At 52.0% G+C, this 12,761-nt stretch overlaps 4 protein-coding genes across 4 annotated transcripts; 1 reads left to right on the plus strand and 3 right to left on the minus strand.

Annotated features, from left to right (window-relative positions):
- Positions 1 to 1,552: 1,552 nt before the first annotated feature.
- Positions 1,553 to 2,953, minus strand: AA0111_g9790 (hypothetical protein; the record flags this gene model as incomplete). The annotated part of the gene is made up of 2 exons (XM_028656388.1): positions 1,553 to 1,855; positions 1,907 to 2,953. The coding sequence occupies 2 exons, from the start codon at positions 2,951 to 2,953 to the stop codon at positions 1,553 to 1,555; spliced, it is 1,350 nt and encodes a 449-aa protein (XP_028502685.1).
- Positions 2,954 to 6,322: 3,369 nt separating this feature from the next.
- Positions 6,323 to 7,717, minus strand: AA0111_g9791 (hypothetical protein; the record flags this gene model as incomplete). The annotated part of the gene is made up of 1 exon (XM_028656389.1): positions 6,323 to 7,717. One exon carries the CDS (start codon positions 7,715 to 7,717, stop codon positions 6,323 to 6,325), a length of 1,395 nt encoding a protein of 464 aa, XP_028502608.1.
- A 579-nt stretch (positions 7,718 to 8,296) lies between these two features.
- Positions 8,297 to 9,418, minus strand: AA0111_g9792 (hypothetical protein; the record flags this gene model as incomplete). Its single annotated transcript, XM_028656390.1, has 2 exons — positions 8,297 to 9,081; positions 9,145 to 9,418. 2 exons carry the CDS (start codon positions 9,416 to 9,418, stop codon positions 8,297 to 8,299), a joined length of 1,059 nt encoding a protein of 352 aa, XP_028502610.1.
- A 1,209-nt stretch (positions 9,419 to 10,627) lies between these two features.
- AA0111_g9793 (hypothetical protein) lies at positions 10,628 to 12,611 on the plus strand (the record flags this gene model as incomplete). Its single annotated transcript, XM_028656391.1, has 5 exons — positions 10,628 to 10,667; positions 10,733 to 11,304; positions 11,352 to 11,787; positions 11,836 to 12,222; positions 12,295 to 12,611. 5 exons carry the CDS (start codon positions 10,628 to 10,630, stop codon positions 12,609 to 12,611), a joined length of 1,752 nt encoding a protein of 583 aa, XP_028502609.1.
- Positions 12,612 to 12,761: the final 150 nt, after the last annotated feature.

Consider the following 12,761-nt stretch of genomic DNA (forward strand, 5'->3'; position numbering starts at 1 on the left):
AGTGCCTCGTTGTCGTTGCTGCTTTGGTGATTTGGCGCTAGTGCGGCGAAGGGGGCAGAAGACAATGCTCCGACATACTACCACCACAATCTTGTACACAATGTTCACACAACCCCCCCTGCTGATTCTAAAGACGATCTGCAGAAGCTGAAAGAAGACTTCCAATCTCATGAGGTCAACTGGGGATATCATCCTGCCCCCGTCCACCGCCACTGAAGCTCGTGAGGGCCGTCGCAGCAACTCCATTCGGAGCGCTCTGCGTCGAGGCAAAGCATCAGCTACCTCCTGGGACTCACGAAACCCCTAGCTCCTCATGGTTTAAGCCCTATGTTGTCTATTCTTGAAGGCCCCCGCGGAGGAGGGCTCAGGAAACGCTCCAGAGCCGCTTCCGCCGCCACGAAAGGCGACAGCTATGACCCATGGTAAGGCGCTCAGCGGGCTAGGAAGAAGTTCACCTCACGCAGATTGACCACTCGCAGACACGAGCTCGCTATCGACTCGCTCTGCGGCTCTGGAATTACCCCGCGGCGGAGAACCAGATGCCTACAATCATCGAAACCTCGTGTCGAATCCCCGAGTCGCGAACCCCGCAGTCCGGCAACGATAACAAGTCCTTATGGGCTACGCGGCAAAGCTTTTTGTACGTACCGTCACGCCTGTACAGCCTTCTAGCTTCACTAGACCGCGCCAACAATGGGGTTGCAGGGCCGCCTCGAGAAGCGAACAACCCCCGGAAAAAGAACAAAGGATGGACACGGACAAGGAGCGACGCTCCTGCCCTGATCTTGACAACGAAGCACAACCTACTGCGAAGAACATGATATACCTCCGCCTCTTCGGTGCATGCAGCCACTTGCTCAGAGACCGAATCGCGCCCCACGGTAGTGGCACTACAAACCGGATATTTTGATCGAATCATCCGCGCGGGCGACACGATTGCCACGAGTAAGATCATCCAGGCGCGGCTTGCCTGATGAAGGACATGATGACGCGGCGATACAGAAAGACAACTCACCTATCGAGGGCGACGCACCGCAGTGCCAGACAGCTTCCAGCAACCGTTGCGAATCCTACGGCAGGTCGCGCTGCAAACATCAAGGCAAAGCTTCGAATAATGAAAAGTCTCTGCCACAGGCAATGTCCGAAACACCATGTACACACACAAAGTTCCTGCAATGGCAGGCTGCGACGATGGACAGCAGCGTCCACAGGCAACGACGCGGCCATAGGTCAGGAGCACAATACTATCGTCCAGGTCAACATGCAGACGTGGATGAAGATGCAAAGAATATGGACCGTTAGAAACTCGATGTCGTCGAATCCATGGTCGCCAGGCGAAGATGCGCTTGCTCAACGCAAACATGAAAGAAAGTAGGGAATAGAGTTGATATCTTGTCTTTCTTATAGACGTAACTTTTCTCAAGGCTGGGAGGGACTTGCCGAAATGACCATGGTTGTCGATCCAAAAGTTGGGTCCACATCTTCCGGTCATCTGAACTCTGGACAGACAACGGATGAGCAGGCCTGCACTGAAGCTTTCAGATGGCAAGCTTCAACGCTTGAGAAGGCTGGGAACGGGAAGGAGCGCCTTGAGCCGCCTCGCTGCAATTGCAAGCTGGTCATTCTGGGTTTGATCGCTAATCTGCCGAAACATGTTTGAGTTCCAGACATGCTGCAGCTTCATACCAACCAGCGCAGTCCGAAGAGCCGTTCGAGCGTTGTCTGGAAGGTCGGACCCCTCGAATTCCAAGCTCTTGATCACACCATGATGTACTTCCATCTGGAGGCCTATGTCGTCCTTGGCGTCGAGCAGAAGATTAAAGCGTGGAGTCTGAGACCACATCCACTCGTCCGTCTTCAAAGGTTAGCGACGACAATGAGAGAAGGATGAGCAGTATGAAAGTACCTGTAGCTCGTCATATCCCTTCCGGATATCGGGAATGTTTAGGTGCTCTTCGCCAACAGTTTCCACTATGCTTGGATTTCCGAGCTCGGCATACATTGAGGCAAACTCGTCTTGCAGACGTCGCTTGAATAGTTCTACCTCAAGACCGATGTTGGAAACGGGTGAGCTAACGCTTTCGACACCCTGAGCTTGTATGAAGTTCTTAGCCGGAGATCGCAAGTAGTCTGATATGATGTGCAGGTTCGGCGAGCTCAACAACGTCGTCGCATGGTGTAAGGCGCGCTGGCGTGTGAGCTTGTATGCTGAGCCAGAAACTTTGAGGGGTCTTGGTCCACCCTGATCGGTGGTAAAGGGCGTGCGATGCGTGTCCTGAGGGTCGGCCGTGTTTTTCTCATGCCCTTGGTCGAGAACAATGTCGTGTCGCTCATTGACTCTGGCGCGGTCGATACCCAGCCTCCGCAAAGCGCGGACTACCATCTCCGCATGCTTATCTCGCGTGAAGTCGCTGCGGGGACATGTGATGCTCCAATTGAGGTTGCCCTCGTCATGGAAGACGGTGCCTCCACCTGAGCGGCGGCGTACAAGGTCGACGGTACCGATGGCTGGTGGCTCGCTGTCTTTGGCGTTGTGTCCCCCGCGTGCAGCATTGAGGATTCCCAGATTGACCTCAGTCCATGGGTTCTGGTTACGCCCAATAACGACACACGGCCTGTTCACGTACAGAAATAGAACCGTGCTGTCGGCAGGACTCTTGCGGAGAATGTGGTCTTCGATAGAGAGGTTGAGCGAGGGGTCGTCGCTGCGGGATATGTAGCTCTGCAGTTTGTTGGCGGGGTCGGCGAGCTTGTCGGTGAAGGACGAGTAACTCCCAGCGCTGAGTGTGCGTCGTAGCTGAGGAAGGAGCGAATTGACTGAGGAAGTCGCTGACCTGGCTGTCCAAAGCCCAAGGAAGCTGCGACGAGCTGCAGGCCGACTAAGAGTCGGGCATATACATTGTGAGAAGACGGCTTGGGAGCTCGACATAGTCAGACCCCTCGATGGCGCCATGACGGTCGGGCCCAGGTTGGTGTTGTGGACATGGCGTGGGTGAGGCGTTGAAGCCGCCAAAGGCCCCACGGCACCCCCGAACTAGCAAGCACCGCCGACCGGCCCCATTCTTTCCAACGTCAAACCTCCCACACACCGACGACATTCTCTGCCATCGCCCCCTCCAGGGTGCTCAGAAGGCCTATCTATTCTGTTTCCATCGCCTGCAGTGCCATGCATTGTACCTAGGTTATTTCTGCCCCTGAAACCCCGCCTTGGGGCTGGACGTGGAAGCCACTAATTATGACCACAATTCTTTCGCACCCACGAAGGCGTAGCCTTTGCGAACCTTTGCAGACCTTTGCATTCGTTACATGCTTACTTGAGACCTTTGTGGAGCCTCTGGTACCTGCTGTACGCCTCATGGGTTCGTACTGCTGCTTTGACACCGGTTGCAAACGTGTGTGTCTTTCCTTGCCGCCGGAGGTCCTGGACTGGTATAATGCCTTCTTCATCATATCATCATTCAGTCTTCCCATTGTCTACGTCAAATTCCATAGTCTTCTCGTATAAGGATTTCATATATTCCGTGGCTACATCCCACGACGGCCATGCTCGCGATCGGTCCACTTCCGCTCGTTATCTCGCCTTTACTGCTGAGATTCCCACCACCGTGAAAGCAGTCTCAACAGAACGACCCTCAACAACATGACGGTATGATTTCTTCGGAAGAAGAGAACTATTGCTCAAAGTCGCAAGGATCAATATCTATTCATTGTGGAGCAACGAACTCAAGACTTCTTCATCTAGTCATCCAGATGTGTTGGCGCAGCGGTCGATCCCGCTCTCACTTCAAGAAGAACATGGCTAACGCGTTCGAAACAGTCCCACTATCACTGATTGTTTTCTTTGCGGCCGCTATAGGCTTATGTTCGGCTTCTGCCAGTTTTCTGCGTTCTAGCGGGCTTCGGCCAGCTTCTTGATTTAACGCTACGGTTTGTAGAAGGGATGGATGGCTATCTGGTAAGTACAAGCTCTCTCCCTGATGGCCGTTGCAGCTAGCAGATCTGGATTGAATGACCCTTTTTTGCTAACATGTTATGCAGAATGCAGCACATCTCTTTCCTTTAGCATGTGGTATGCACAATAATCTCCGCATCTACATACCTCATACGCCTTTCTAGCTTTCACATTCTTCTGTCCAATATCGTTGCCTTACTCCCGGATGCACCATGTCAGATCATAGAGTTGATGTTGCTGCGGGATGTCTCTACACGTACGCAAATTAGCGAGCTACACTGCTGTTGCTAAGCCACAGAAAGTCGCAAACGCGTCAAAACGAACTACAACAGTCCCCTTTCACACGCAGCAGATACCACAGTCACCTCCAAACTCTCCAACTACTCAATTCCATCAGGGAGAGATTCCAAACCTACCTTCGTTATATAACCGCCTCCCCAAACCCAGCATCTCATCAATGTCGTTACAATAGCGTGGTGGTCCATCCCACCCCTTCACACCACCCCATCGATTTGTTCGATTCCCTCTGACATCAACTCTCAGCGCTCCGGCCGGCCTAACCTCACCGGGTTCTAGTGATGGGACACCCAGTGCCTATGGGATTAGGGTACAGTCCGCACGTTCGCTAACCACGCAGCAGAGCTGTCATAGGGGAGCCATAACGACGTAAGTACAACATTCCCAAACACAATGCAACACTACACTATGCTATTCGAGATGAACATCTTTTTCGCTATCGTCATGCAGTAGTTGTCTCAAAAATGGCACGAGAGGGGGATGAACACCGCGCTCTCTACAGACAATCAGAACATCTTCTAGTCGTGTCTTTCTTCTTTTAGCTGTAGAACAAAACCGCTGATGCTGGAAGACATGTTCGGGTAGAAAACATATGTGCTTCAGCCAATTCGCTCTTTTTGCCCTTATCTTGGCGCATCACAATCCCACCATGTACTCACTCCCCACCACCACGATCCTCCTTGACCAAAACACTGCTCGAACCCCACCCGAACCCATTACAACATCCGCTCAACACGTGCGCTCGCCTTACATCAACACTTATGAGTCCTTACGTCCACATCCTTACGTCCACATCCTTACGTCCGCATCCTTACGTCCACGTCCTTACGTCCACGTCCTTGCAAAGCGCACAATCGTCCATCTCCGGTGCTATATCGCTGCAACCCTTCACAACCGCGTTCCAGCCGCAAACATGTCTCCAGACCAGCCCCTATGAACGCTCCCTATATCGCCGAACTGTACAATAGCGCACAAAATTTCCAAATCATGAGGCATTGGATCTTTCGTCTTCGTGGTCATATGTAGCATCGTGGTGCCGAGGAGAATGAGCAAGCCGAGAAGTCGGACAACTTCAGTAGAAAGTACCAGGATATTGTCAGCCAAACCATTCCTACAAACTAACACCAGAACACCAGCGCGTCGTTCGATTTGGAGTAGAGTGTTGAGCACATGCAAAGAGCAGTCCGGGGCGATACATAGCGCGACAACCTTCGAGACTTTTCACACAATAGCGTAGATGGAAGCACCGCACTCCTGAGACTTTTAGTAGCCATCACCACCTATACTACACTCTCGTTTGGACCAAAGACCACTAAGGCACTACATGCCGTGAAACAACTGACAAGACGCACCAGAGACCGAATCGCCGAGGCCGTTAGAGCGTAATAACAAGAGACTTTCACAGTTGCTTTGCAGCATCAGGCCCGATCGGACAATTGCGAAGACGACAGCGGCATCAAACGGCGACGATAACGATGACCAACGACAGCATCGGAAGCAAAAAATGAGAAGGAGGAGGATGCAGTGGTGTACCCGGTCAGTGAACACGCTTCTCGATGACAGATGTCTTGGCGAATCCATATGGTGTTTCACGCACCGATGGAAGCCGCGAGTCTAGGGCAACTTATGTCAACAGGCTCCGGATGTCCACATGATACGACGCGTGTGGACGTGGCTACGAGCATGGTTCCAAACAGCCTCATAGGAAATAACTTTTTGATAGCAGGAAGGACGACTAGGGTTACCTGGTCATACCGTAACGTGTGACGAGAATTGGAACAAAGGTCCCGGGGGCATTTGAAATGTACGCAGGAGGCACGAGCAAGAGTGAAGATTTGAAGATCGGTCCAATGCTAGCGGAACAACTGCAAGCGCAGTCGAAAGGATTTTAATTGAACATGACCGCTTCTCCTTAATCTAGAGCATCAGGATACGAAAAAATCCGTATGGCACACAACTCTAGTCAGACAGAATACTCTCTAATGCGTTGAAGGTTAGGGTGCATGTCCGACGCTGCAGGCCCCGTCTGCATGAACCCTCCTCTGGACAGTGGGACCAATTTTGAGAGCACGATCACCAGCCCTCCAACTCCTCTCCCTTCGTCTCCAAACTTGGCGGCTGAACAGGCATACCCTTCTTTAACGCACCGACAAGTGGATCTTTGCTCATCAAGTCCTGTATCTTGTCCTCGGTACTAACATCAGCTTTAACCCGCTTATATGCCATTCTGCTTGGCTTATCAACCACATTCAAGAATCTTTCCCTCCGCGCGTCAGACCACGCAGTCAACAGCTTCTCATCATCAGAAGCCTGGCCCATGAGAACGCGGATGAGCACTTCCGAAAGCGAAGATGCATCTGCCATTCCAGAAGCGAGACCAAGCCCTGCGTACGGATTCGTCAAGTGCGCCGCATCGCCCACCAGACAGACGCGGGCGTCGTGGTGATATAGCGAGGGTACGAGGCGTTGTTGGGCTTTGTATGGTGCTACCCGGACGACCTCATATCCTATATCGCCATTCTCATGGCGTCCGTCGTTCGGCATCATGACGCGCAGTTTGTCGTCCAGGGTCCGCTTGATCTCTTCTTCGGAAACGCCAATGGGTACGCCGTAACTTACGCGCCACAGCGCTGGCTTACCATCCGCTGCATGGTTTATACGGCCAATGAGACCGTAATTTAGCGGATCCATGATGAAGTTTGCGTCGTAGAAGCCGTGGGCGTGGAAGTCGAAATAGAGATCCGTAGCTACGAGCTGGGCGTCGAGTGTCTCGCCTTCCAGACTGATACCAAGGTCTTTCCGGATGATGGAGTGGGCGCCTGACGCGTCAATTAAATAGGCTGCCTCGATGGACTCGTCGCCTAATTGCATTGAAGAGGCTTCGGGTGTGATCTGGATGCTGACGCTGCTTGGTGTCGGCTTGAACGAAGTGACGCTGGTTCCAATTCTTACTTCTGCTTTTCCTTCCAGAGCAGCTAGGCGCTTCACGAGAACTTGCTGGAACTTTCCTTGTGGTAGTAGGAGTTGACCCTTCCCTTTCATCCCTTCGCCGGAGTTGTCAAAGGTCTTGCCTGCGATTACTTTGCTGCCGGTTTGGACGCTTGTTCGGAAACACAGACCTGAGCTCAAACTTCCTGTCTTGACCAGCTCGGGTAGTAGACCTTGAACCTTGGACAAGATGGGGTATGTGGGTGGTTGATGGGCCATTGCGCGAGTCGACAAGGGGTCCGGCTGCTGCGGTTCGATAACAATCACTTTGTTGGGGATATCAGATTGAGCGAGGAGCAGGGCTAGGAAGAGCCCAACACAGCCTCCTCCTGCTATCACAATTGGGAGTGGTTTCGCATTGGTGCCATTTGTATGGGAGAAGCCATAGGAGAAGTCGGTAGAACCGTTTGTACCGTTTGTACCATTTATACTGGAGCTGTCAAACGTATGATCGCTCGTTGCGACATTCGTGGTCGCCATATTCGTTGTAGATAGTTCCGGGTCTCCGGTTTAGGTTGGACGATCTATTGGTAAGTGGTTAGAGTGGAAGACGACTGGAGGATGTTGTTGTTGAATAAGATCTAGCTTCAAGATAAGTTTAATCCCGTACTCTTTCCATGAGAACCAGTCTTCACTATACGCATATCTATGTACGGCTTTGACCGGCTATGCGACGATGTTCCTGTTGACGTGGTGCTGTCATTATGGTACCTGCCGTAACGGCCCCGATGTGGGGAACCGGCGGCTTCAGCCTCAGGGTCCATTCAACGTCGAAGCTTGTTTTGGCAACCTCTACCGAAACACCAACGTCATTCGAACAAGCATAAAGTGCAACACAGATCTTGTTTTACGTTCATTCTAGCTACCTATGGGGCCCTTGGCATATCTGGCCGTTTAGCTGGTTATGTATCAAGCTCAACGAGTGACCGCCTCTACCATCAGTATCTTGTTTGCCAAAAGCTCTCTCTACCCTGGTATGCGCCCGAAGACCCTTCTGGAGGCTAGTAGCAAGGCGTTGGGTCGTTATCAGGCAACTCACACATGCCTGATTTTGAACAATCAATCTTTCCACGGGTAAAGCTTCTGAATAGCCTCCTTGTCTCCATCAGAGATCCCTGTAGGCCATTGGACGGTCTCTGCGTTGGAATGATCTGGCGCATGCCCGTTACTGGGTGGTCCGTTCTTCCAGCGCACGAGAGGTAGGTTGGCGAGCCCGTGCATAAGATCTGCGGCGTTCGCCCAAGAAGAGTACATCATTATGGAGTTGTGGTCAATTAGTCTTCCATATTTATGGCTTTCATCTACCGTGTGTAGTGCATATTCAGCCGCTTGCCAGAAGTTGAGCTCCTTCTTACTGGTACCTAGGTATCTTGATTCGCAAGCCTGGTTGATGGTAAATCCCCATTCGGGATGCGCCGCAATTGTATCTCTTGCTTCGGTATGACCCTGCAGCTTGGAGCAGTCGAAGTAGAGATCACGATCCCGGTCAAATCGTTGATGCTCATGTCTCAAGCCGAGGACATGACCTAACTCGTGAGCAACTTCGAGGACCCAATCCTCATACCTAGGTATCCAAGTATGAAGTGTCAAGGAATGTCGATCCCAATCGATACTTTCATCGTCATAGCCGACGGTGGACTGACTATATCCCAGGCTGTTCCATGATATCACGAGTGTACCCTCGGGGACCTCAGAATTCCATGCCCACGGATGTGGAAAGCCTTTGTAACAACGGGGATGAGAGTTGGTATTCTTGGAGTAATAGTGGCGGAAGCCGTCGAAATGATGACCATTTGTCGAACCAGGTCCTAACTTGTCGCGCCACAATTTGTTCGCGCTGTCAACTACGGCAAACAATATCAGCACTTGAAGGTCACTTAACATAAGTTGTAGCTAGTTGAACTTACCTACGTCCTTGAGTGCCGAGTACGACGCATGGGAGTCGAAGCAGTAGTAGATGTACGTCACCTTGCCTGATGCGCTATTCTTGGGCCAAGCGGTGACGACTGGATTGCTCGGGCCAATGGGACTGGTCCAGCCATTGCCTCCCTTGGTTTGCAAGTCGGCGATATACTCTTCGACTAGCGAACTATTGGTGAGGCGAGGGTTGTTGAAAGGGAACATGCACGCCGAGGCCAGTGTTACGAAAAGCCAACTGAGGAGGAGGGTGAGTAGCACCATGTTGATAGTTTTGCAAACTAGACAGGATAAAGAATGTGGGTGTGGGAATATAGAGGTGAGTAAAAGGCGGGTACAAGAGCGAGGGACAGCAGGGACACGCTCTTAGCTCAAGTTAGTTGACAAGTGAAAGAATGGTTGCCTGGATACAAGTCAGAATATATGAGCGAATGCTCTCAAGGCGAGGCACATGTTGGCTAACATGGATCCATGGCTACAGAGCACCTAGGGTGCTCGTAGGTCAGAAACGGATCATTGAATTGTACTTCAGATGATGAATTAACCGTACTCCTACGCGGCTTGCTCTGTTCGATTGTTGCTATGTCATATTACAACGCAGATACATGAACACCGTGCGTCTTGTAATGTGCGTTTTCGAGTGCAACGTGCTATTGCATTTCTTCTCACATGGCTATGGCCGCACCGTCCGGACTCAAGGTGCGCGGGATAAACGATACGATGGCGGTCTCATCGATGAGGCCGGCGAATACGAAATTAATGATTGACAGCTGGTCGATGTCGGAAAAGCATCTCTCGTATGGCCGTTGGCTAAATGCGCCAAGCAAACAAATGGATGATGGCGGGAATAGGAAACATGAAAAGGTCAGGGGCATCAAAGAGCGAAGTCTTGTTCACGTCGGTGTTTGCGCTTTCAACTCCAACCCTCATGTGGTCTTTGGATCCCGCTTGTGGCTGACCATCCTTGGGAGGAGTCCGATTCTCAGAACTCGAAAAGCGAAGGAGGCATAGATTATCGTGATGGCCGAGTAGAACATAGGCTTGTAGTATTTCATCTCGTTGAGAGGTTCGATGGGTTGCGTGGCTACTCTTGGCCTGTTTGAGCTTGAGTGTGGTTGATGTTTCGACAGCTCGTCTACCCCGCGCACGCGTGCGCGTCGTCGCCGGTGGCACGAGGTGTATAGGACAGATAACGCAACTCGTGCGGACTTTTGGTGAGAACAAGTTTGCGAATCTTATCACTGGCGTTGGTGATAGTGGGGGACATGAGTTGGTCTGGAGACGAGACGGTGTTAGGTGAGATGTGGCTAGTGACGTACGCCACTCGTGGACCGCGTGGGCCGAAACATAGAACGGGACACGAATTGCCAAGTCAAGACATCCACGAATGCTCACTTAGATTCCCGATTGTCTCTTTCCTCGCTGATTCAAGTGTTCTTGATGCGGTAGCGACTGCATTACGCGTCTTTCAACATGTCTGCGCCGACCACGTCAGACCCCATACAACAAAGTGGTAGGTGAGCTTGCAGCTCTCGGAGGTGCCTATAAACTCCGCTTCTGGCTAACAGGCAATGGCAGGTACTTTGTCCAAGTCGCAGAAAAAGAAACACAAAAAGAAGGCGGCTGCTGCGAACAAGGCGGACGAGACAGACAGCAAAGTGAACGGGGGGGACCACTCCAAGAGCGACGTCGAGGACCACGACGAAGATGCCGAGGATGAAGCTGGACAGACTGTACGCGATGACCCAGACGCCGACGACGTAGACGACGAACAGCCTCCGCTATCGCCTACCATACAAACAAATGGCACCCCACACCACAGCATTTCCTCGGCGATTGCCCTCGGATTGGCACGCTCACGTTCGCAACAAGGCATCTCTGCATCCCCGCCGCCGCCGTCAGACACCAGCGCACGCCTGGACGCGATAACCAAGGAGCGCGACGCGCTACGGCAACAAGTCACGGAGTTAAAGAGCGCTGCAACGTCCGATGGCTCAAATTCAAATTATGAAGAAGAGATACGAAGCCTGCGGGAGGAGCTCGACGAAGCCAACGAGGGCAAAGAGCACTTTGAGACACAGTACAAGAACTTGCTGGGCAGGGTCAATACCATCAAGACTAGCCTGGGCGATCGATTGAAGGCAGACGCGGTACGTGTTGCTCGAGACATGCCTGTAATAGTGCTGACCATGTGCAGGCCAGAATCGAGGAATTCCAATCGCAAATCTCCGACCTCGAAGAACAGACGCGCGAATTACAAGAGAATAACAATAGCCTTACAGAGGAGCTCGCAAAGTTGCGACAAGAAAAGGAGGCTCAAGCATCCGAGATCGAGACACTGCGAAGCAGGTCGAACCTCTCACAACAAAACTGGATCAAGGAACGCGACGAACTCATTTCGCGCGAAGCATACGCACGAGAAGAGTTTGAAAATGCCAAACAAGCCATGCAAGACTGGGAAGTTTTGGCCATGAACGAGCGGTCCCTGCGTGAAAACCTTGCTGAAAAGGATGCCGAGTTGCGTGACCAACTCGATTCGATGAGAGAAGAGTACGAAAGAGCTGCTAGGGACAGGGACACCAACAACCAAGCCGTAGAAGGTTTACAAAAAGCGCTACAAGAAGTCCAAAATCGTAAGTCGCCACCAATCGTTTCACCAACTTCTGCTGACCATCCGACAGTGCGGAAAGCTGAACTCAAAAAGTCGGTCGAAACCTACGAATCGCAAATCAACGATCTTAGGAAACAAGTCCAAGCCGCCGAATCAGCATCCGCCACGGCCAAAGCCACCTTGGACCAAACGCAAAAAGATCTCGAGCGCGCCCTGCCCTTTGAAAAAGAGGTCAAAGAGAAGAACCTGCTCATTGGCAAACTCCGCCACGAAGCTGTAACACTAAACGAACATCTGACAAAGGCGCTGCGCATATTGAAAAAGGGGCGGCCGGAGGATAACGTTGATCGGCAAATCATCACGAATTACTTTTTGCACTTTTTGAGTATAGATCGGAGTGATCCAAAGAAGTTTGAGGCGTTGCAGTTGATTAGTGCGTTGTTGGGGTGGACGGATGGTAAGATGCTCCTTTGTCCTTCCAACTCCATCATATCACTTTCGATTCGGGTGTAGCTGACGGTCGTTGCAGAGCAGAAGGAGCAAGCAGGTCTTGCCCGCCCCGGCACAGCTACCTCAAGTGGTAGCCTACGCCTTCCTTTATCGCCGTTCAGGCGCACACCGTCGACGCAGAGCTTGAGTGCGGCGGCGGCGGATCCCATGCTCATGGCTAGTAGCTCTAGTAACAAGGAGTCATTGGCTGAGCTATGGCAGGACTTCTTGGAGCGAGAGGCTGCCGAGGGCAGAGTTGGCGCGGAGAGGAGGGGGAGTAGTGTGTCTCGGGCGGGGAACACTGTAAGTCCACCGCCGAGGACGGAGAGTGGGCTGGGGCTTAGTGGGATGAAGTGATGCGCTGGAAGGGGTGTAAGAATAGAGTTGCATGTCTCCAGTGCACTTGGTGTGATAGATCAAAGGTGTGGATGACACCTTGAACAGCTTCAGCTAGTTTTGATCTGCCTGTGCTGTGTATCCTAGTCCTCCAAGTATCGTGTTGTTACA

The sequence above is a fragment of the Alternaria arborescens genome (assembly GCF_004154835.1).
Source record: "Alternaria arborescens strain FERA 675 chromosome Unknown contig_29, whole genome shotgun sequence".
In the NCBI taxonomy this organism is placed as follows: domain Eukaryota; kingdom Fungi; phylum Ascomycota; class Dothideomycetes; order Pleosporales; family Pleosporaceae; genus Alternaria; species Alternaria arborescens.